Source organism: Podarcis bocagei (genome assembly GCF_964188305.1).
Source record: "Podarcis bocagei genome assembly, chromosome: 17".
In the NCBI taxonomy this organism is placed as follows: Eukaryota; Metazoa; Chordata; class Lepidosauria; order Squamata; family Lacertidae; genus Podarcis; species Podarcis bocagei.
The window spans coordinates 8,814,328-8,836,993 of record NC_138143.1 but is presented as its reverse complement, the minus strand read 5'-3'; the positions used below and the strand labels follow the sequence as shown (position 1 = coordinate 8,836,993).

General features: G+C 48.2%; 1 protein-coding gene across 1 annotated transcript in view; it reads left to right on the top strand.

The window, feature by feature from the left end:
* The window catches only part of LOC308576489 (phospholipid phosphatase 3-like), a 39,647-nt gene that overhangs the window by 5,296 nt on the left and 11,685 nt on the right, over window positions 1-22,666 (top strand). Inside the window, exons 2-3 of the mRNA XM_081175876.1 lie at window positions 17,797-17,954; window positions 19,653-19,933. Of these exons, the coding sequence (XP_081032002.1) occupies window positions 17,797-17,954; window positions 19,653-19,933 (439 nt within the window). The remainder of the gene's footprint in view (window positions 1-17,796; window positions 17,955-19,652; window positions 19,934-22,666) is intronic.

Below are 22,666 nucleotides of genomic sequence, written 5' to 3'. Positions count from 1 at the left end.
ATTGATTTAACAAAAAACAAGAACAATACAGTGGTACCTCTGGATGTGAACGGGATCCATTCCGGAGCCCCGTTCGCATCCAGAAGCGAACGCTATTTGCGTCTGCGCGGGTCACGATTTACTGCTTCTGCGTGTGCGTGTGACATCATTTTGACCATCTGCGCGTGTGCTAGTGGTGAAACCTGGAAGTAACGCGCTCCATTACTTCCGAGTCACTGCAGCGCACAACCCGAAAATACTTATCCTGAAGCTACTCCAACCCAAGGTATGACTATACAAAAACAAAGCAAAACAAAACAAATTGACTTCCCTCTAGTCCCTTCCTTGGTTCCATAATTTATCAATATACTGCATGTCCATTGTTCAGTTTGAAACCTTATTTAAATTACTTATTATCCATTCATAACAAAATTACAAGTAATTAAAAAACCCTGCTAATGTATTAACTGTGCGCAATGCTTCTGTATATATGCAACAAACACCTTCCACTCTTCCTTAAATTCATTGTCATCTCTTCCTCTTAGTTTCATTGTCAGTTCTGCCATTTGAGCATATTCCATTTATTTAACTTGCCAATCTTCTTTAGCTGGGACTCCTTCTTCTTTCCAGCGTTGTGCTAATAATGTCCGTGCAGCTGTAGTTGGATACATAAATAAATTCTTTTGTGATTTTGGTAGATCCACTCCTATAATACCTAATAGGAAAGCTTCTGGTTTTTTTAAACAAAGTTTATTTTAAACATCTTCTTTTCATTATAAATCATTTCCCAGTATTTCTTTACGATTTTACAGTCCCACCACATGTGGAAAAATGTCCCTTTACTGGATATCTCAAAAGGACATTCTCTCCAGCCCAGCATCCTGTTTTCCACAGTGACCAACCAGAGGCCTAAGAGAAGATCATGATCATATAATACATTTGATGGTTTTTTTGTTTTTTGTTGTTTGTTTTTGTGTTTAAAAACACATTGTTTTGAGGTAAAAACACCTGAAAAATCAGTTAGTCTGTTGCATTGTAAGCTGTAGCTGTAGCTGTAGCAGAGGGAAAGAGAGAGAAGGGAAGAAAGGAGAGGAACTGCTTGTACCATCGCTGCCATGGTAAGGTTATCAGTTTCCATAAAGTTCAAGGAAGCCTGTGTTTCAGTGGGCTTCTGTCTATAAAGGCAAGCATTTACCGGATTTTTTTGCTCTATAAGACTCACTTTTTCCCTCCTAAAAAGTAAGGGGAAATGTGTGTGCGTCTTATGGAGCGAATGCAGACTGCGCAGCTATCCCAGAAGCCAGAACAGAAGAGGGATTGCTGCTTTCCCTGCGCAGCGATCCGTCTTGCTGTTCTGGCTTCTGAGATTCAGAATATTTTTTTTCTTGTTTTCCTCCTCCAAAAACTAGGTGCGTCTTGTGGTCTGGTGCGTCTTATAGAGCGAAAAATACGGTATATAGTTCTTTAAGGTGTTCAAATGGCTTAACGGCAACTAGATTTTTTTAAAAAAAATCTTTTAACAAACCTGTAAGTTAGATCAACTGTGTTATACCCAATTTGCAGATACAGCAACTGAGGCTGAGAAAGTAGATTGCCTAAGGGCATCCTATTAGTTCATGGCGGAGGAAGTAAGATCCTTAATTGCTGGCTGTAGATGTTTAAGGGCAGAGGGTTCACCTCATTCTAGTGCCATAATAATAGTACAAGTGTTGTTAACCAGGGTTTGAAATTAGCAGGCGCATTTTGCGCCTAACGATTCTCCATTTGCATGCACCTCAAAAAGTCTGGGTGCCATTTTTTGTGCCTGGCTGACACTCAAGGATTACTGAAATGAATGTGCTTTGAAGCCTCAAAGTACATTCTAAGGATAAGCAATATGTTAAGGAGTTTAACAATAAAGGGTAGAGTGTTTTGAAAACTCAAGTATGGTACCAATATTTTTATTGTAAACACCAAATTAAACATGTATTAACCATTTATGTTAAAAAAGTGATATTCACAATGTGTCACTTATGTGAATTATGTATTAGTTCATGCTTATCAAAATAATAAATAAAATGTGTTGCTGATACCCCCCTCTCCAAATGGTGACTAGATATTCTGTTTTGGCACCCACAACCCAGGTCCCAGGAGCCATTTGGCTCCTAGCTTTTCTATCCCAGTTTCTAACACTGTTGTTAACGTTTAAATGTGGCCATATCCCTGTGAAAGAAGCTGAGTAGATTGGCTGTGCTCTGTTTGCATAGAAACCAATAGATCCTTTCTCCCTCACTTAGCTATTGCCAAGGCAATATGTACTCAGTGCTTAAAAAAAAAAAGTCAAAGTTCCGTACCAGAAATGTCTGGATTCTGTAACCTGGGAATATACAAATTAAGCAAAATGTGCCTTGGGTTTCAAACATAATCTGTTCCGGAAGGCCGTTTGACTTCCAAAACATTCGAAAACTGAGAGGAAGCCTCAATTCGATAGGTAAACTCAAAACGGAAGCTGTGTAGTACGTTCAGCTTCCAAAAATCGTTCAAAAACCAAAGCAATTATTTCCAGGTTTTCGGCATTCAGCTTCCAAAGTGTTCGTCAACGGAGCCGTTCGAGAACCAAGGTTCCACTGTATATTTTTTTCCTTGGTTTTAATGTATCGATGTGGTTTTGGTTTTGTTTCTTTGGTTGCAAGTCACTTTGAGTTGCCTTGGGCAAGAAGAAGCAACTGACAAATGTAATAAATAATAAGTTGGCAAATTTTGCATGGTTTGTAATCATCTAGTAGGCAAAAGGGACACACAAGAGGTGTTCTCAGACCCCTGGAAAGCCCAATGGAAACTCACTTGGTGTCTGAAATTCCTCTGAACATTTAAGTGCCGGGTGGGGAGAATATGAAGAGGAGTTACTTAGGACTCCCATTTTTTGCCCCATCACCTAATTCTCCGCTTATGTGCAACATGACGGAATTTCACAGTGCCCAGCCCTTGGCACTGCGAGCCTCTAAAGGGCTAGAAATGCCAGGAGCAAAACTATCCTATTAGAGGGGGAGGAGTTGTCCCTTGACACTGATCCTTGGATGCCAGTCCTGTGAGCTGCTGCCTCTATACAGCTGGGCCATCAGGGAAGGACTTAGCAGAATGAACTCGCTATGTTTTGAACCAAGGGAAGTACCGTATTTTTCGCCCTATAAGATGCACCAGACCATAAGACACACCTAGTTTTTGGAGGAGGTAAACAAGGGGGAAAAATATTCTGAATCCCAGAAGCCAGAACAGCAAGAGGGATCTGGCTTCTGGGATAGCCTCTTGCTGTTCTGGCTTCTGGGATAGCCACGCGAAGCCTCTTCCGGGCAGGCTAAGCCAGGATGAAGGCTTCCCCTGCCCGGAAGAGGCTTCGCGCGGCTATCCCATAAGCCAGGACAGCAAGCAGGATCGCGGCGCAGCGATCCCTCTTGCTGTCTTGGGTTATGGGATAGCTGCGCGAAGCCTCTCCTGGGCAGTGGCGTAGCGTGGGGGGTGCAGGGGGGGGCCGGCCGCACCGGGCGCAACATCTGGGGGGTAGGGGGCGCAAATCCACGGGTTAGGGGGCGCATATCCACGGGTTAGGGGGCACAAATTACTTGCCTTGCCCCGGGTGCTGACAACCCACGCTACGCCACTGCTCCTGGGCAGTGGGATGAAGGCTCCCCCAAGAGCCGTGCTCCCTTTAAAGAGCGTGCGGAGCATGTGTGCGGCTCTTGGGGGCTTTTCCCTGAGGAGGGAGTAGGGCACACTCACTCCATGTGGCTCTTTAAAGGGAGCAATGAGCAGAGCCTCCTGCCTGCATTTGCTCCATAAGACGCACACACATTTTCCCTGATTTTTTAGGAGGGGGAAAGTGCGTCTTATAGAGTGAAAAATACGGTGATACACAAGCCCTTCCCATCTGAGGAAGGAGCCCTGCAAGGCCACTTGAAGTAAGCTGTGACCATGCACAGTCCTGCTGACAGGAGCTTCCAACCAGAACTGCAAACCCAGATTTCAGCAGTGGTATGATGGCCTGGGACTCGGGCTCAGACTCGGAACCAAAGGAGTCTCAGTCTGCACCAGATCCTTTGCCTCAGGCATCATCTGAACCGAGTCAGGGGCCTGAGCCTGCCCTGGCTCCAGATGCGGGGATTACCTCGTTGCCTTCAGCTGGGCCATCACTTACAGCTGCTCCACTACCGGTTGGGTCAGGGGAGGCTGAGGCGGCCCCTGGGTCTAGTAACCCACCAACGTCTCCCAAGCTGCAGAGACTAAGGTCTGAGAGAAGGAGAGACCTGAGTACTCGCAGGAGGAGTGCTCGCCTTCGGGCGAAACAGGGAGGTGAGTCGCCGGGGGATCAGGACCGGCCGTTACACCGACAAAGATAAAAGGCTGTCGGACCTCGCCCCAGGTTGCGGGAGCAATATTGCTGTATGCTAGATCCTGCCTGAGATCCTGTACCTGTCCTTGCCTGGTTTCCTGCCTTGTATCCTGCCTTGACCCTGTCAGACTGACCTTCGGATTCTGGACCCAACATGGATCACGGTTCTCAGGTTACCCCCAGGCCCATCACAAGTGGTCAGCTGCAACCGAGAGTTCCCAGTGAGATTTGTAGGGATCCACTGGAGATCTCTGATTGGGAGCTACCAAGTGAAGCCACTTGGTATTTGACACCAGCTTTAAAAGGTGCCACCTACAGTCCCTGTTGCCAAGGAACAATCAAGAGCTCGTTTACGCTTTCCCAGCCAGCCACATCTTTTATATGCCTATTGTCTTTGTCCACGGAGTTTTCTTTCCTTTTTTTATAAAATATTTATTATTAAAGTTTCAGAAAAAGGAGTTACATAAAAGCAAGAAATACAAAAGTACAAGACAAAAATAAAAATACAAGAAAAATAGGGAATAAAAAAGAAAATAAATACACTTACAGAAAAAAATAAAAAAATAAAAAAATCAACCTTTCCATATCTTACATTCATATCCTTGTTTCCCTGACCTCCTCGTACCTCCCTTTTTTGTGATCCAATTCAATTAATTAATTCAGCAATTTCTTTCCCTCTTTATTATCCTGATCTTTGATCTTAATATATTATAACATTAAATTTTTACCTATTTAGAAATCAAATTTTTCCATATTCTTTTATATCATTACAGCTAGAAACCGCTTAACTTCAATCAAACATCATTCTAACATTCATTAATTGTCCATGGAGTTTTCTTGGCAGGGATGCTGGAGTGGCTTGCCGGTTCCTGCTCCAGGTGGATCACGTTTAGTCAAAACTCTCCACTATGACCTGTCCATCTTGGGTGGCCCTGCACGACATAGCTCATAGCTTCTCTGAGTTATTCAAGCCCCTTCGCCACGACAAGGCAGTGCTTTTTCTTGGGTTCCATGATGGTGACAGCAGTCATGAAATTAAAAGACGCCTGCTCCTTGGGAGAAAAGCAACGACAAACCTAAACAGCATCTTGAAAAGCAGAGACATCACCTTGCCAACAAAGGTCCATATAGTTAAAGCTATGGTTTCCCAGTAGTGATGTATGGAAGTGAGAGCTGGACCATAAAGAAGGCTGATCGCCAAAGAATTGATGCTTTTGAATTTATGGTGCTGGAGGGAACTCTTGAGAGTCCCATGGACTGCAAGAAGATCAAACCTATCAATTCTTAAGGAAATCAGCCCTGAGTGCTCACTGGAAGGACAGATCCTGAAGCTGAGGCTCCGATACTCTGGGCACCTCATGAGAAGAGAAGACTCCCTGGAAAAGACCCTGATGTTGGGAAAGATGGAGGGCACAAGGAGAAGGGGATGACAGAGGACGAGATGGTTGGACAGTGTTTTTGAAGCTACCAACATGAGTTTGACCAAACTGCGGGAGGCAGTGGAAGACAGGAGTGCCTGGCGTGCTCTGGTCCATGGGGTCACAAAGAGTCGGACATGACTAAACGGCAGCCACATCTTTACCTGTCCCATAAGATCTGTGTGACAGGCTGATAGGGTGTGGTTTGGGGGGAAACAGCCTTGCAGACCAAATTAGGGTCCCTGACAGGCCTGATCCAGGGGTCAGATATCAGTTTCCTTGAGAGTTAAAGGCATGGTAATTAATTTTGGACCTGGTGAGTTACTGGTGCCATCCTTCTTCTCAGTTTCTTCGCATATCTGTTGTGTGTAGGCAGGTATGTGGGGAAACTGTTTTGAAATACAGTTTGGGGTTTATGCCTAAAGTTGTCTTATCTGCTTTTGTGATGGTAGCCTGTCGTTCCCACAGGATTCCTGATTCAAATCCCTGCACACATTTTTGGGGAGAGGCTCATAGCTCACAGGTAGAGTGTGTGCCTTGCACAGAGGCCTATAGTTCATATCCTTTGCATCGCCAGTTAAAAGGATCTTGAAAAGCAAGGCTGGGGTAGAAGATTGCCTGGAGAGCTGTTGCTTGCCAGAGCAGGCAGTACCAAGCCAGCTGGACCAAATCAGTGGTTTGGTATAGTTCATTGTTTATTTATTGAAAGTACAGTGGAGCCTCTACTTACAACCATAATCCGTTCCGGAGGTCCGGTTATAACTAGAAATGTACATAAGTAGAGGCGCACTTTTCCATAGAAAGTAATGAAAAAGTGAATTGATCCGTTCTAGACGATGAAAAACACCCCTAAAATAGCATTTTAACTTGGATTTTACTGTCTAACGAGACCATAGATCCATAAAATGAAGGCAATAAGCAATATACTGTACTATCAAATAAATAAGACAGTACTGTAGATGGAAAAAATTAACTTTTTTTTCCTTATGTGCGCTGAGGGTGCGTGGGCTTACCTGGCTACAAGCTGGGGGTGGGGCAAGGGTCAGTAAAGAGCTGATTCACTTTGGCCAGGGTCACCTTTTTTTCTTGCCAGGCCAGGTTCTTCTCTGGACTTCCTCAGGTTAGTTCCTTGGTGGGGTTTGGGGCTGCAGTGCGCCCTGCTGTGCCTCTTGCAAGCAGCACCTCTTCCACAGCTTTGGAGGTGGGATGGGGCCCCTCTCCCTGGCAGCAGGAGCCTCAGCGTTGCCCCGCAGCCAGCCAGGCGAGCTCCGGGCTGCTGGTAAGGCCTCTGTTCATATTGAGAGGAAAGTTCATAAGTTGAAGCACCTACTGAAGGTCGTAACTGGAATCGTACATAAGTAGAGCCCTACGTAAGTCGAGATTCCACTGTATGTATAGTCCACCTTTCAGGGCAATGCCCAAGCAAGTGACATACTCTAGAGAGAAGATAAACTTGTTACGTCAAAATAGTATACAGCACTAAGAGGCAGCTCTTTGGTACTGTAGGCCTCAATGGAGCTATAGGATTTTGTTGTAGAAAAAAGAGCAGTTGGGGAGAGAAATAACTCAGAATCACATAGCCTACAGCTCCTGCTCATCTTGATGAGACTTTTTCAGAACTTCTTAGCAGGTTGTACAGGTGGAAGCAGTGTTAGAAACTCAGGTATTTAAGCTAGGCGCCAAATGACTCCTTACACCAAGGCTACAGTTGCCAAAATGGAAAGTCTAGTTGCCTTTTGGGTAAGGTTACCAGATTTTTTTCAATGAATCCGGGGACACTTTTCAACATCAATAGATTTTGTATGGGGACTAATTTGTAAATCTGGGGACTGTCCCTGGGAAACAGGGATGTCTGGTAACGTTACTTTTGGAGCAAGACGTCTCCAAAGTCTTATTTTTCAAAGGACTGACTGACTGTGATTGATTATCTGGCTAGTTCAGATGACAACCTTGAGCTCAGTTAAGAGCTTTGAGAACTGAAAGAAGAAAACTCTATCCAGGGACAGTCCACGTATATATTGGGCTATTCCTATCTCTTTTTCTTAATGGTGACACAGACCATTCATAACATAGGAATATTCTTCACAACTGTGAGCAGGGCACTGGGGTGGGGTAAGTGAAGACAAGCAGCAATAATTAACTATAACATTGTTCACTGCTCCTGCCCGGGCTGCACAGAAAAAGCATAGTTCCTGAAATTCATTCTGATTGTGCAGATAAAATATACGTAACTGATAAAATTCTACAGGATGTAGTATTAGTGTGTGAAAGCAGCCAAAATCCAATGACCTCCAGGTATGCACCTCCAGATGGGGGAGATGTCAGGCACAACCCTGATGCCCAGGCATCTTCACTGGGTCACAAGTGGTTGATAGCCAGGTGAAAATGCACCTAGCGCCTGACTAATTTCTAACATTGGGTGGAAGGCGTGACTTGTAGCTTGTCTGTGGCAGGAAGAAGGGCTGTCTCTCTGCCCTGTGGAAACTTTGGAGTTTAGAGAGTTTCCCATCCTTACCTTTGTTGGTGATGCACTGTGGGGTGGGCAGCCGTAGTATGGACCCTGCAGGATAGGAATCCATATTGGAATACATTGGTACCTTGGGTTAAGAACTTACCGTATTTTTCGCTCTATAGGACGTACCTGACTATAGGACGCACCTTGTTTTAGAGGGGGAGAACAAGAAAAAAAATTATCCCCCTCTCTGCGCAGCGCCCCTTCAGCGAAGCGGCAGGGGAAACGGAGCCCCTTCCATTTCTCCTCCCGCTTAGCTGAAGGGGCACTGCACCTTAGCTGAAGGGGCACCTACCCTTCAGCGAAAGGAACCCAAAGCCTGGAGAGCGAGAGGGGGTCGGTGTGCACCGACCCCTCTCGCTCTCCAGGCTTCAGTGAAGGCAACCCGAAGCCTCCGGAGAGCGGCGGGAGCGCTCCCACTGCGCTTCGGAGGCTTCGCGTTGCTATCGCTGAAGCCAGGGAGCCTGCATTCGCTCCATAAGACGCACGCACATTTCCCCTTAATTTTTGGAGGGGAAAATGTGCGTCTTATAGAGCGAAAAATACGGTAATTTGTTCTAGAGGTCCGTTCTTAACCTGAAACTCTTATTAACCTTAGGTACCACTTTAGCTAATGGGGCCCACCACACTGCCGCCATGCGATTTCTGTTCTCATCCTGAAGCAAATTTCTTAACCCGAGGTACTATTTCTGGGTTAGTGGAGTCTGTAACCTGAAGCATATGTAACCTGAAGCGTCTGTAACCCGAGGTACCACTGTACAGCACTGGGACATGTGCTCCGCAAACCTAGACAGAGAACCCGGGGAGCAGGTTTGCCTTAAGGTTGCAGAGGAAGGGCAATCTGAAGGCAGGACTTGATTGCAGGAAAATGTTTCAGGGTTGGGTCCGATTGATTTGCAGTCTGGCAAGAACAAGGGCTTAGGGAAGCAGCTGGCTGGCAGGCAGGCAACCTGGTAGCATTGGCATTAGGGAGATCGGGTGGCCATGGAACTGGCTGGTGCAGAGGCAGCCAGGAAGAGGTAGAGTGATAAATCTCAGCCCAGGGGGGAAATGTGGTCCTTCAGGGTTCTCCACCTGGTCCTCAGGATTCTATCTAGGCCACGCACACTTGCCAGGCCACACCCCTCACCAACCCACCTCAAGTGTCAGGAATGTGTCTTTTAGCTGAGGTGTTGCCCTGCTTACTTGCCTGGATGGAGAGGTGAGGCTTAAAGGGTAAAGGTAAAGGGACTCCTGACCATTAGGTCTAGTCATGACCGACTCTGGGGTTGCGGTGCTCATCTCGCTTTATTGGCCAAGGGAGCCGGCGTACAGCTTCTGGGTGATGTGGCCAGCATGACTAAGTCGCTTCTGGCGAACCAGAGCAGCGCACGGAAACGCCGTTTACCTTCCCACCAGAGCGGTACCTATTTATCTACTTGCACTCTATGCTTTTGAACTGCTAGGTTGGCAGGAGTAGGGACCGAACAACAGGAACTCACCTTGTCACGGGGATTCGAACCTTCTGATCGGCTAGTCCTAGGCTCTGTGGTTTAACCCACAGCACCACTCGCGTCTCTTTTGAGGCTTACAATAATACAAATCTTTATTACGGTCATAGACCAGCATTTAAAATCTAAAAAGCACTTTAGAAAGCTAAAAAGTATTAAAACACAAGGTGAATATAAAAGTCTGTAAGAATTTAAAAGAAGCTAAAAGAATCCAAAAGAACGCTCAGGAACATTGGGCAGGTGTGGAAGAGCGCAAAAGGCTGATATATAAAGGCTTTAACTATCATTTACAGAGCACTCTGATATGTTCATCAAAACTGATTTGTGGCACAGGGCATCCTACTAATCTTGAGCGCTGCTGTGCGGAACAGAGCAACCCTGTACGTTGCAGCAGGATCAGTACCCAAGAACAGCAGGGAGGTGTAAAATTGTCCCGTACTTATGAAGTAATGGGGAAATAAGGCTAGTACGAATTGGGGAGCAGGCCTTGACATTTTGAGGGTTGAAATGTGTGATACTGTGGAAAAGTAATTTATTGATTACATGAAATTTATATACTGTTCGATTGTTTGAAAACAAACAAAACGAATCCTCAAAGCAGTATACAAAACAAGAAAATCCAGGGAAAAATTACAGCAATGCTTTTTTAAAAAAATACAAAAAGTTAAAGTGGTAAAAGAGTTTAAAATCCACACCAGCATTTCTAAGCATCTGTGCAGGCTTGCCAAAACAGGAATGTTTTTAGCATGTGCCGGAAATGAACAGAGCGAAGGCGCCTGCGTGATGTGAACCAGGCAGGGAGTTCCAGAGTATGGATCGCGCTTTCACATTGCTGTTAATCTTGTCCTCATTTGCCCCCCTCCCCCAGTTGAGGAAGAGAGTACAGTGGTACTGTTGTGTATTGAGTCAAAGGATTTTATATCTGTATTATTATTGTCTGTATTTGCATTAGGGTAAAGTAACTGCCTTTTGGTTTCAGAGGGTACAGCTACTATTGGTTCATTTAAGCTGCTGTATTTGGATCCTCTGTCTTATTGGTTTCCTCCAAAAGGCAGGACTGTGATTGCCTGATATTGTTCCCTCCAAAATGTATCCTTCCTAATTAGTCCCCTGTCCCTATAAATGTAGCTTTCCCCTCCTCAGTCTTCAGTCTTGTTGCTTTAATAAAGAAGTGTTACTAGAGAACTGTCTCCAGCATAGTATGTCAAGAGAGCTGAAATCACAAACCCCACGTCACAACAGGTACCTTGGTTCCTGAACTCAATCTGCTCTGGAAGTCCGTTCGGCTTCCAAAACGTTTGCAAACCAAGGGGCAGCTTCTGATTGGCCCCGGAAACAACGCTGAACGCCAAAACGGACGTTCGGCTTCCAAAAATCATTTGCAAACCAGAACACTTCTGGGGTTGCGGTGTTTGGGAGCCTATTTTCGGCAGCCAAGGTACCACTGTAGAGGGCTAGCCAAGCGAGGCTGGCATCTGGTTCTTCCTCCTTGTTCAGAGTGTGGACCACTGGGGAATAAAGCCATGGTGGAGCAGGAATTTTGGTTGGTGGGAAGTAGACTGTGGGACAAACAAAGCTTCCATCAAGTGTCTCTCCCCAGTGGGTCACAGAGTAAGAGGCTCCTGGTTTTTTTAGCCCTGGTGGTCCAGCTTGCCTGCTTTGCCCCCTGTCTGGCAGTGTTCCCAACCCCTGTGGGTGTCCCCTCGCTTCCTTCCAGGGCCAGCCCTGTTTTTCTATCCCTCCCCCCCCCCTTGCACTGAGGAAGCACCACAGGTTGAGTCTTGCTCGCCTGGGTGTTGCTGTGGGAGGGGGCCAGGCAGGCTGCCACTTGTTCCCAACAGATCAGGAGCAACACCCAGCAGAAGAATGCCAGAGGAATGTCGCTGAGGGCACAGAGCAGGTCCCTTTGGCACGAAGCAGCTCCATCCAGGAGACTGAGCCGTAACAGGCAGCTGCATGGCAAGGATGGGAACTCTAGCGTGGAGGTTGGCAGTCACGCAGAGCAACAGCGAAAGAAGTCAAAGGATGGCAGTTCCAGATCCGCAGCTCGTGGTGCCAACTGGGTGCTTCGTGCCTCGTGGTCCCTGGCACCCAGTCACTGGGCCTCTCCCTCTCTGGACCGCAACACCTGAGCCCTTTGCTCTGGGCAGCTGACCAAGCAAGGCAGTGTGAATGTCTCAGTGCAGCCAAGAGCCCTGTATATTAATAGCCCTCTCCAAGTGCCAGGGAATCTCTGCATGCATTGAGAGGGCCGAGGCACCATATAAGGTGAGATGAGTAGTGATTATTCCAAGCAAGAGGGCTATTGTGGGAAGCTGGAAAGTTTATTGTGAGATGACGAGCAGGGCCTTTTTAATTTTTATAAGGGGGGGGGAGTGATATTTGTAAAAGTTAATCATAATAAATAAATGGAAGACGAGTACAGCCTACAGTCGTACCTTGGAAGTTGAACGGAAGCCGTTCCGGAAGTTCGTTCGACTTCCAAAACGTTCAGAAACCAAAGCGCGGCTTCCGATTGGCTGCAGGAAGTTCCTGCAGCCAATCTGAAGCCGTGTCGGATGTTCGAATTCTGGGGTTACGGCGTTTGGGAGCCAAAATGTCTGAGTACCAAGGCGTTTGGGAGCCAAGGTACGACTGTACATGTATTCTTGCTTCTTGTGCCGAGGTACGTTTTTTCAGATTTCTCGTCTGTACAGTTCTAAGCAACATCTGGAGAGCCACAGGTTCTAAAAGAAAGTGTGGTGATCTTTAGTCTGTCCACAGATCTCCCAGCTGCAAGCTGATAAGCAAACGGATGTGGTTCTCTTGTCCCTCCAGGGCTGACCTGCCCACCAGGCAAGGTGAGGCAGTTGCATCAGGCTGGCAGGCACTCAATACCTGGAAGAGGTGGCAGATCTGCCTCCTGAGCTTATTGGCCACCTCCTCCTCATGCCCACTGGTGCCATTCTTCTCCTGCATCTTCCACTGTGCCCACCCCCGTGTGTGCCCACCGTTGCCGCTGGGTGGCAGTGGGCAGGTGCGCAAGGTGGGTGCAGAGGTATGGTATGCAGCAGAGGAGATGAGGGCATTTTCTGTTTGGCCACTAGCAGCCAAATGGCCATTGCTGAACCTGCCATAAATATACCGTAATTTTCGCTCCATAAGACACACCTGACTATAAGACGCACCTAGTTTTTAGAGGGGGAACGCAAGAAAAAAAATTTTTTTTGAGGGAGCGCTGAGCAAAGCCTGTATGCATCCCAGGCTCTGCCCGGCGCTCCCTTTTAAAACATTTTTTTTCTTGCATTCCCCCTCTAAAAGCCAGTCAGTCCCTTCTCCCTCCTCGGGGAAAAGTCCCCAAGAGCCACGCGGAGTGTGTGTGCGGCTCTCGGGGGCTTTTCCCGCCTGCCTCCTGCCTGCATTCGCTCCATAAGGCGCACACACATTTCCCCTTACTTTTTAGGAGGGAAAAGGTGTGTCTTATGGAGCGAAAAATACGGTAATTCCATCTGGGTTGAGAGCTCATTCACTCCATGGCTTTCTCTGAAGGGACGTGCTCTGGTAAGCAGGCCACTCCAAGGAGGCAAGGCCCATGTTTCTCTGGTGTCTCTGGCTGGAACAGACACTGATCCACCCCAGATCTGTGGCTCAGGTCCTTCATCTCTTTGTGTTGGTTGCTTTGCCCTAAATTTAGCCCTCTTCCTTCTCCCCTCTGCAAACCTTCACGTCCATCTCGCTGCCCCTGAGAAGGGCAGAATGGCAGGAGTCCAACGGATTCCGCTGGAAAACCAGAGGCTTCTCAAAGAGCTCTTTGCATGTGCCGAGCTCAGCGGATGCCAAAAGGCTTGGCTGTTTGACAGAGAACCCTGATTGTCTTGGCCTATGGCGGTCTTCGCCTTGGCGTCTCCTGCGGCACAGCTGTCTGTGCAACTTGACCCTTGCTGGACCACTCACACCCTACAGGGACCTTCTTGCTTTTTAAAAACCTTTCGTTTGTCTCCTCCTCTTCCAGGGAGGCTAAAGTAGAGAGAGCAACTTCGAGGGAGGCTAAAGTAGAGAGAGCAACTTGCTCAAGGCCCGGCCGCTCAACTTCTTGGTCACACATGGGAATTTGGCTGAGGTTTCCCACTCCCATACTCTAGTGCAAAGGTTTTCAAGTCCATAGCTCCCTTGACCAACTCCATTCTTTCTGCAGCACCCCTGTGGGACTCAGGAGCCCAGTTCTGTCACCCCTTCCCTACAGAACTAGCAGCCTCTCACCCTTTTTCAAACACCCTCCCTCAAAGCGGCTAACATTCTCCTTTCCCTTCCTCCCCCACAACAAACACTCTGTGAGGTGAGTGGGGCTGAGAGACTTCAGAGAAGTGTGACTGGCCCAAGGTCACCCAGCAGCTGCATGTGGAGGAGCAGGGAAGCGAACCTGGTTCACCAGATTACGAGTCCACTTCTCTTAACCACTACACCACACTGGCTCCCACCACACTGCAGAGTTTGCATCAATAAACAGCTGCTGCAACAAACAGCCACGCCAGCCTTTGGGAGGCAGAGATGCAAGAGGGCATCAAAGGAGGGAGGGAAGAAAAGAGGGACAGAGGCCAGTGTTGCCCGCGGCACCCCTGACCATCATTCAAGGCACCCCAGGGTGCCATGGCACACTGGTTGAAAACCACTGCTCTAGTGACTCAGTTTCATGACCGCTTCTTGTTGTGTTGTTCTTCCATCTGTAGCATCCATGCAGTAGCTGAGAAGGGAGTTGGGTCTGCATGCCTTGTATGTTGGAAGGTGGGGGGTCCAAGCAAGTCCTTTCCACCCATGCTGACCCCCTCCCATCCATCTGGCAGGTGGAGTCAGAGTCAGTTACTAGGGCATGGCTGGGGAGCATTTGGGCCTTCCAGATGTAGCTGGACTACAACTCCCATCATCCTTGAGCAGGGGTCAGCAAATATTTTCGGCAGGGGGCCGGTTCACTGTCCCTCAGACCTTGTGGGGGACCAGAAAGGGGGAAAAAGAATTCCTATGCCCCGCAAATAACCCAGAGATGCATTTTAAATAAAAGGACACATTCTACTCATGTAAAAACATGCTGATTCCTGGACCATCCGTGGGCCGGATTTAGAAGGCGACTGGGCTGGATCCGGCCCCTGGGCCTTAGTTTGCCTACCCATGTCCTTGGGCTGGGCTGAGGCTGATGGGAGTTCAGGTCCAACAATAACTTGAAGGGCTACCAGGTCCCCCACGTAGGGAACAAAAAAAAAGTAGTATTACTTGGTGGCAGGAATAAAGAACGTGCATTGTCCCCAAAGAACGGTTTGATCCAAAATGTGTTGGGCTGCAGCTTTCTTTCTTTCTTTCTTTCTTTCTTTCTTTCTTTCTTTCTTTCTTTCTTTTTACAATAACCCACTGAAACGCACATGCAGAGGTTATACTTCCAATTAACAGTTCCAGCGACAGACAACTGATGCCAGGGAGGGAGTGTGTTCCCGCAGGTGGGGCAGGTCCCTGCTATGCCAGTCCATTTGGTTTCCTTGCTAGTTGCAGAGGAAGCAAAATCTCTTCCCCCACAGCTAGCATGATAACCAAGTCAGCTGATGGAGGAGAAACAGATTGCTCTTCCACCATCTCCCCATCTCCGTCTTGTTGAAAGGCATTTCCCACTTCCGGCCTCTTGATTCCTTGCCGACCATGGAGGGAAGGGGGCTTCTGCTGTTCCCTGCTGGCTGCTAACCTCTTAAAAGGCTTGTAAATATTTTTTGCAGGCTAGTTATTTTGTGTGCTTATTCACAAGACTGCAGAGGGATATGGAAAGTGCCGCAGAGAAGCAGACTTGGGCTCCCCTTGCAAATGTTGCTTTATGAAAACCAAGCATTACACCAGGCAGATCCATGGAGGAGTCTGTTGCCATGAAAGCAACATGGAACCTCCACAGTATAGGCAGTATACCCCTGAATCCCAGATGAGGGAGGTAAAGGTAAAGGGACCCCTGACCATTAGGTCCAGTCGTGGCCAACTCTGGGGTTGCGACGCTCATCTCGCTTTATTGGCCGAGGGAGCCGGTGTACAGCTTCCAGGTCATGTGGCCAGCATGACTAAGCCGCTTCTGGTGAACGCAGTTTACCTTCCTGCTGGAGTGGTACCTATTTATCTACTTGCACTTTGACATGCTTTTGAACTGCTAGGTTGGCAGGAGCAGGGACCGAGCAACGGGAGCTCACCCCGTCGCGGGGATTCGAACCGCCGACCTTCTGATCGGCAAGTCCTAGCAAATGTTGCCTATCATCTTCAGTGTATGTGGAAACGACAAGTAGGTGTTTGGCATTGAGAAAGCTTTTGCCATGTATATGAGCCAATGGGGTCATTTCTAACAGTTCTTCCTGGGTTCTTAAGTGTTGCACCATACTAGTCCTGCTTATGGTAACTGGTGATCCCTCAGGGTGCGTGGGGGGGAGTTCGTTATGCCAAGGCCCTAGTGTTAATTAGGACAAATGACACACATTGTGTCCCATGGGCCAAGCTCTTGGGCAGAAAGAGCTGCGGCTGAAACACCTTGTTCCATGTTTGCCCCAGGGCTTCTAACGTGCCTGGGTTCACATTCCAGTCCCCAGTGTGTGGCAGACATCACTTGTTTCTTTTGCCAGGGGATTTGATGGAATGGATGGAAAACCCTATTTTTGTGGACCATTTCACTCCTGTCAGTCAAATCTGCTTCCTTCCCACAGCTGCCTCCCAGAAGTCTGCCTAGTTGCAAACCACTGGGGCTAAATCTGCTTTGTTGGAAGAGCACGAGACCCTTTGTCTCAGGGTTGTGGGTTTAAAGAGATTCCTGCATTGGAGATGATTGGGCTAGAAGCTGCTAGATGACCCTCGTGGTCTGCTACAACTATGATTGCCTGGAGACCCCATCCACTGAGAATCAAAGCAAGTCCCCGGTTTGCATAGCTCCATCCTGGGTTCTGTTTTTTTGCTCATGCTACAGTAGGATAATCGTGGGATGCAGGTGGCACTATGGTCTAAACCACAGAGCCTAGAGCTTGCCGATCAGAAGGTCTGCGGTTCAAATCCCCATGATGGGGCGAGCCCCTGTTGCTCGGTCCCTGCTCCTGCCAACCTAGCAGTTCGAAAGCACGCAGTGCAAGTAGATAAATAGGTACCACTTTGGCAGGAAGTGCAAGTAGATAAATAGGTACCACTTTGGCAGGCTCTGGTTTGCTAGAAGCGGCTTAGTCCTGCTGGCCACATGACCTGGAAGCTGTGGACAAACGCCGGCTCCCTTGGCCAGTAAAGCGAGATGAGTGCCACAACCCCAGAGTCGTCCACGACTGGACCTAACGGTCAGGGGTCCCTTTACCTTTACAGTAGGATAATAATAATATTATTATAATTTATTATTTATACCCCGCCCACCTGGGCGGCTCCCAACATCATCATCATCATCATAAATGCAATAAAACATCAAACATTAAAAACTTCCCTAAACAGAGCTGCCTTCAGATGTCTTCTAAAAGTCAGATAGTTGTTTATTTCCTTAACATCTGAAGGGTGTTACCAAGAAGGGGTACCAAGAAGGTCCTCAGAGCTGGACATCAGTGTTTGAGCTGAATGATGGGAGTGGAGACGCTCCTTCAGGTATACGGGGCCGTGGCCATTTAGGGCTTTAAAGGTCAGCACTAACACTTTGAATTGTGCTTGGAAACATACTGGGAGCCAATGTAGATCTTTCAGGACCAGTGTTATATGGTCTCGGCAGCCGCTCCCAGTCACCAGTCTAGCTGCCGCATTCTGGATCAGTTGTAGTTTCCGGGTCACCTTCAAAGGTAGCCCCACATAGAGCGCATTGCAGAGTCCAAGCAGGAGATAACCGCTCTGGCGAGACAGATGGAATGCTGGGGACTAGCATTACATAGGTAGGTAGGGAGATCTGTAATCTGCAAAATGCTGGACTTTGCAGTCCCAGCTCAGCCCTCGGCCTCCAGCCTTGGCCACCACAGCTGTGGATCTCAGAACCCTTCCCTCTCCCTGACCTGCTCTTTCTCTTGCCCGCTTCCTTGGCTGCAGCATCCATCCCGTTCTTCATCTGCGAGGTTGGCCTCGTTTCCCCTATGCGCCGCGGCTTCTTCTGCAACGACAGCAGCATCAGGTACCCGCTGCAGCGGGCTGAGACCGTCAGCGACTCTGTGCTCATCTCCGTGGGAATCCTCATTGCCTGTCTAGTGGTGAGTCTTTCAGGGGAATGAGGGAGGGAACCGTGCCCTTTTGTCCTTTAACATCCTGTGCCGTGCCTTGTTCCTGGCAGCAAAACACCAGCCACCCGACCATAGCATTTTGCTGATTTGCCATACTGTGTGTATTTATTCCATGCCTTTCCATCCCAGGTTCCTCTGAAGAGCTCAGGGTATACAGGACCCTCTCCCCTCTCCCTACCAGACCCCCTTCTAGAACATCACAGCACCTATATCCTGATGCCACATGATATTCCCTTACAGTTTTTTGCAGGAGCCCTTCTTCTGTTTTCCTCCAGCACAGATGACTCTCCATCTCCATTTCATGCACTTGCGGAGGAATGGATCCTGAATCTTCCCAGGAGCAGTGGGACAGTATAGATTTGAAATAGTGGTTGGCAGAGGGATAGTTCAGAAGGCAGAAGCTGGGAAGTACTGGATGGGGAACAGCTAGGAGAAGAAGCACTGGGAGAGAGAGAGTTAACAGACTCACTTTTTCTGGAAAGCGTCCGTCCACTCAGCCCAAGGTCAAGGAGAGCAGATAAGGCGGCTGCTCAGAAAGCGCAGTGGTTGCGAGATCAGGTTACAAGGTGTGGTAGTGACGTGGGTGACTAGGGAGGAAGTGGGTGGAACCCTTAATTGGGAGCACCTTCATTCATAGGAAATGGATTCTTTGTTCTCTCACTATGATCATTAAAAAGGCGCGGGTGGCGCTGTGGGTTAAACCACAGAGCCTAGGACTTGCTGATCAGAAGGTCGGCAGTTCGAATCCCCGTGATGGGGTGAGTTCCCATTGCTTGGTCCCTGCTCCTGCCAACCTAGCAGTTCGAAAACATGTCAAAGTGCAAGTAGATAAATAGGTACCGCTCCAGCGGGAAGGTAAATGCCGTTTCCATGCGCTGCTCTGGTTCGCCAGCAGCGGCTTAGTCATGCTGGCCACATGACCCGGTAGCTGTGCGCCGGCTCCCTCGGCCAATAAAGCGAGATGAGCGCCGCAACCCCAGAGTCGGCCACTACTGGACCTAATGGTCAGGGGTCCCTTTAGCTTTATGATCATTAAAATTTCTAACCGGTAAGAGACTCCTTTCACTGTGTTCTGCTTATCTACTGCCAAAGGGGGGGAGAGGAAGATGAGTCCCTGAAACCTGACACATGCAACCCTTTCTCCAGCGCTGTAGCCAAACTTAGTTCAAAGAGGAAAGTTTCCTCCCAGCCATATTCATTTTTGATTTGGCTAGTGTGGAAGCTGTTCTCTGTGGAAGTCCATTGAACCCATCTGCTAGGTCCAGTAAAATTTTCCTTTCCTTTGGTTCTGATTGGCTAGCCCAGGGGCAGCTTCTTGATGCACAGTGCGAATCGCTGCTTGCCATTAAGAAATGTGCCCCACTGCCAGCGCTGGAATTGCTTGTGACCTTCTGTGTTCAGAGCCAGTGTGGTGTAGTGGTTAAGAGGGATAGACTCGTAATCTGGGGAACTGGGTTCGCGTCTCCGCTCCTTCACCTGCAGCCGCTGGGTGACCTTGGGATAGTCACACTTCTTTGAAGTCTCTCAGCCCCACTCACCTCACAGAGTGTTTGTTGTGGGGGAGGAAGGGAAAAGGAGATTGTTAGCCGCTTTGAGACTCCTTCGGGTAGTGATAAAGCGGGATATCAAATCCAAACTCTTCTTTTTCTTTCTTTCTTTCCAATGCAGATCACCCTGGGCGAAAGCTGCCGTGTGTACAGCCTGCCCCACAGCTCACGCTCCATAGTGTCCAACCGTTACGTGGCTGCCCTCTACAAGGAGATTGGGGCCTTCCTCTTTGGCTGCACCGTGGGCCAGTCACTAACCAATATGGCCAAGGTTGCTGTGGGCCGCCTCCGTCCACACTTCCTGGCCGCCTGCAGGCCTGACTTTGCTCACATCAACTGCTCTGCTGGATACCTGGAGGACTACATCTGCACTGGTGGCCCCTCAGAGGAGAAAGAAGCTAGGTGTGTATGGTGACATCTCTCTCTCAGTTCAGCTGGGAAGAGGCAGTAAATAAAATTGTAAAGGACCCCTGGACGGTTAAGTCCAGTCAAAGGTGACTACGGTGTTGTGGTGCTCATCTGGCTTTTAGTCCGAGGGATCTGGCACATGTCCACAGACAGCTTTCCGGGTCATGTGGCCAGCTGCCTTTCAAACTACCTGGTCCCAAACAGTTGAGGATTTTAATGTCAATTCCAACCCAGGGGAAGTTACTGAGGAACTCAGTGGAATTTAGCACAAGTCATTCTTTGCAGGTCTCAGTTAAGGGGAGGGAGTTGAGGTCATGAGATATGGCACACAGGGACACTTGGTGCCAGAATATCTGGCTACCATCTCAAGATCTGGGAAGGAGAAAGATTCTGTTGCATTAGGATAATCTGGAGAATGAGAAATAGGAAACCTGGCAGCTACGTGCAGAAACTATCAGCGTTGAGTGCCAGGTGTGGGAGACAAATGTGAGAGAAGAGCTGTCACTTTCATGCCCTGTATGTTATCTACTCGGAAATATCTGAGTCGGTGTTTGGAAACTGAGTTTGGAAGCTGAACAAGTTGGGCCTTGGCTTTGACCCACCTGTGCTGCTCTCCTGCTCTCCTGGGACCAGAGCCAGCCCGGCAGTGCATGTAATCCAAGCAGTCACGGGGGCAGCAAGATTTTGGGGTGCATCATAAGTGCTGTGAAGTAGCAGGTGAACTCTGGCAGGTATGCCCCATGCAGTCATTTTGAGCCAAAGGGGTAGGGAAATCTCGGATCACACAATTCGCTCCCTGTCATTTCCACTGGCACTGATCCCCGCTATACACACAGCGAGAGAGAGAGCAATTTGAATAGAAATGAAGAAGAGCACTTCTGTATCAGATTGAACGCCCATTTAGTCCAGAATCCTGTTCCCACAGTGGTCAACAAGATGCCTCTGGGACGTCTACAGGCAGGACCTCTTGCACTCTTGTTCCCCAGAGACTCCTGCCTAGAGACATTCTGTCTCTCGTCCTGTAGGCAGGTATATAGCCAATATTTACAGCCTTTTCCTCCAAGGATTTGTCTAATCCCCATTTAAAGTTGTCCAGGTTGACGGCCATCATTTCCATTTGTGGTAACAAAATCATATACAGTGGTACCTCGGGTTAAGTACTTAATTCGTTCTGGAGGTCCATACTTAACCTGAAACTGTTCTTAACCTGAAGCGCCACTTTAGCTAATGGGGCCTTTTGCTGCTGCCGCGCTGCCGGAGCACGATTTCTGTTTTCATCCTGAAGCAAAGTTCTTAACCTGAAGCACTATTTCTGGGTTAGCGGAGTCTGTAACCTGAAGCGTATGTAACCTGAGGTACCACTGTACAGTCATACCTTGGGTTGCGAATGTGATCCGTGCGGGAGGCACGTTTGCAACCTGCGGTGTTCGCAGCCTGAAGCGCCACGTCTGAGCATGCATGTGACGTGGTTTGGTGCCTCTGCGCATGCACGTGACGTTATTTTGCACTTCTGCGCATGCACAAGCAGCGAAAGCAGCAAAACCCGGAAGTAACCCGTTCCGGTACTTCCAGGTTTGGCGCGATCCGTAACCCGAAAATGCACAACGTGCCGCGTTCGTAACCTGAGGTATGACTGTACCTTGGTTTTGGAACAGATTAGTTTCCGAACGTTTTGTCTCCCGAATGCCACAAGCCCAGAAATGACTGTTCCTGTTTGTGAACTATTTTTTGGATACCGAACATCTGACGGGGCTTCCGTGGCTTCTGGTTGGCTGCAGGAGCTTCCTGCAGGCAATCAGAAGCTGTGATTTGGTTTTCAAACGTTTTGGAAGTCGAACGGACTTCCGGAACAGATTCCATTCGACTTCCAGGGTACAGCTGTACTTTTAACACTGTGGAAAGAAACATTCCCATTGATTCCTGAATCTCTCACTGTTCAACTTCATTGGATGACTTGGGTTCTAGTATTCAGAGTGTTGTCAATAAAATAAAATATAACTAGACAGTGGCTCCTTCCTAATGTAGGCTTACTTCTAGGGACAGGTGGGCTCAGGCCAGCCCATCCTGTAGTATATTTTACATTTCTTCTGTGAACTGGCCTGCTTTGGATAGAGCTGAGGCAACAGACGCACCCCAATTTCCAAAATGGCAAGGCCTGGTGTTTACGTTTATTCTCTTAGTTCTGGAGGGACTCAAGTGAGATGGATGCATCAAGGCTGAAGAGGCAACAGGTATAATTGGGATAGAGAGAGCTTATCCAGTCCAGAGTAGACTTGATGGGAACAGGCCTGTGTGATGAAGCCTGGGCTGCCTCGAATGCTTAGAAGGTGAGATGAGGGTTTTGATTTTAAAAGCTAAAGGGACACAGGCAGTTGGGAGTGTAAAGCCCTCCCTCGCCTGCAACTCACCTCCTTCCCAGCCCCTTTCCTCCCTGCCAAGGCTCCAATAGGGATTTTATGTAGGTTTGTTATCAGCTGGCTGAGGTCATTCACCCTCAAAGGAACAGAGAGATGTTGGGAAGAGAAGCTGGGTCAAAGTTCGATATCCCTTAAAAGAACAATGTGCACATTGTAACATAGAACCTTGTCGCTAGTCACCATTGATCTAAAACCCAAAGACTTAGGTGTCTAGCTTTCACACCTTAACCAAAGACTATTTTATTTTGTTTTGATTTGTTACAAGTACAGTGGTACCTTGGTTCTCAAATGTAATCCGTTCTGGAAGTCT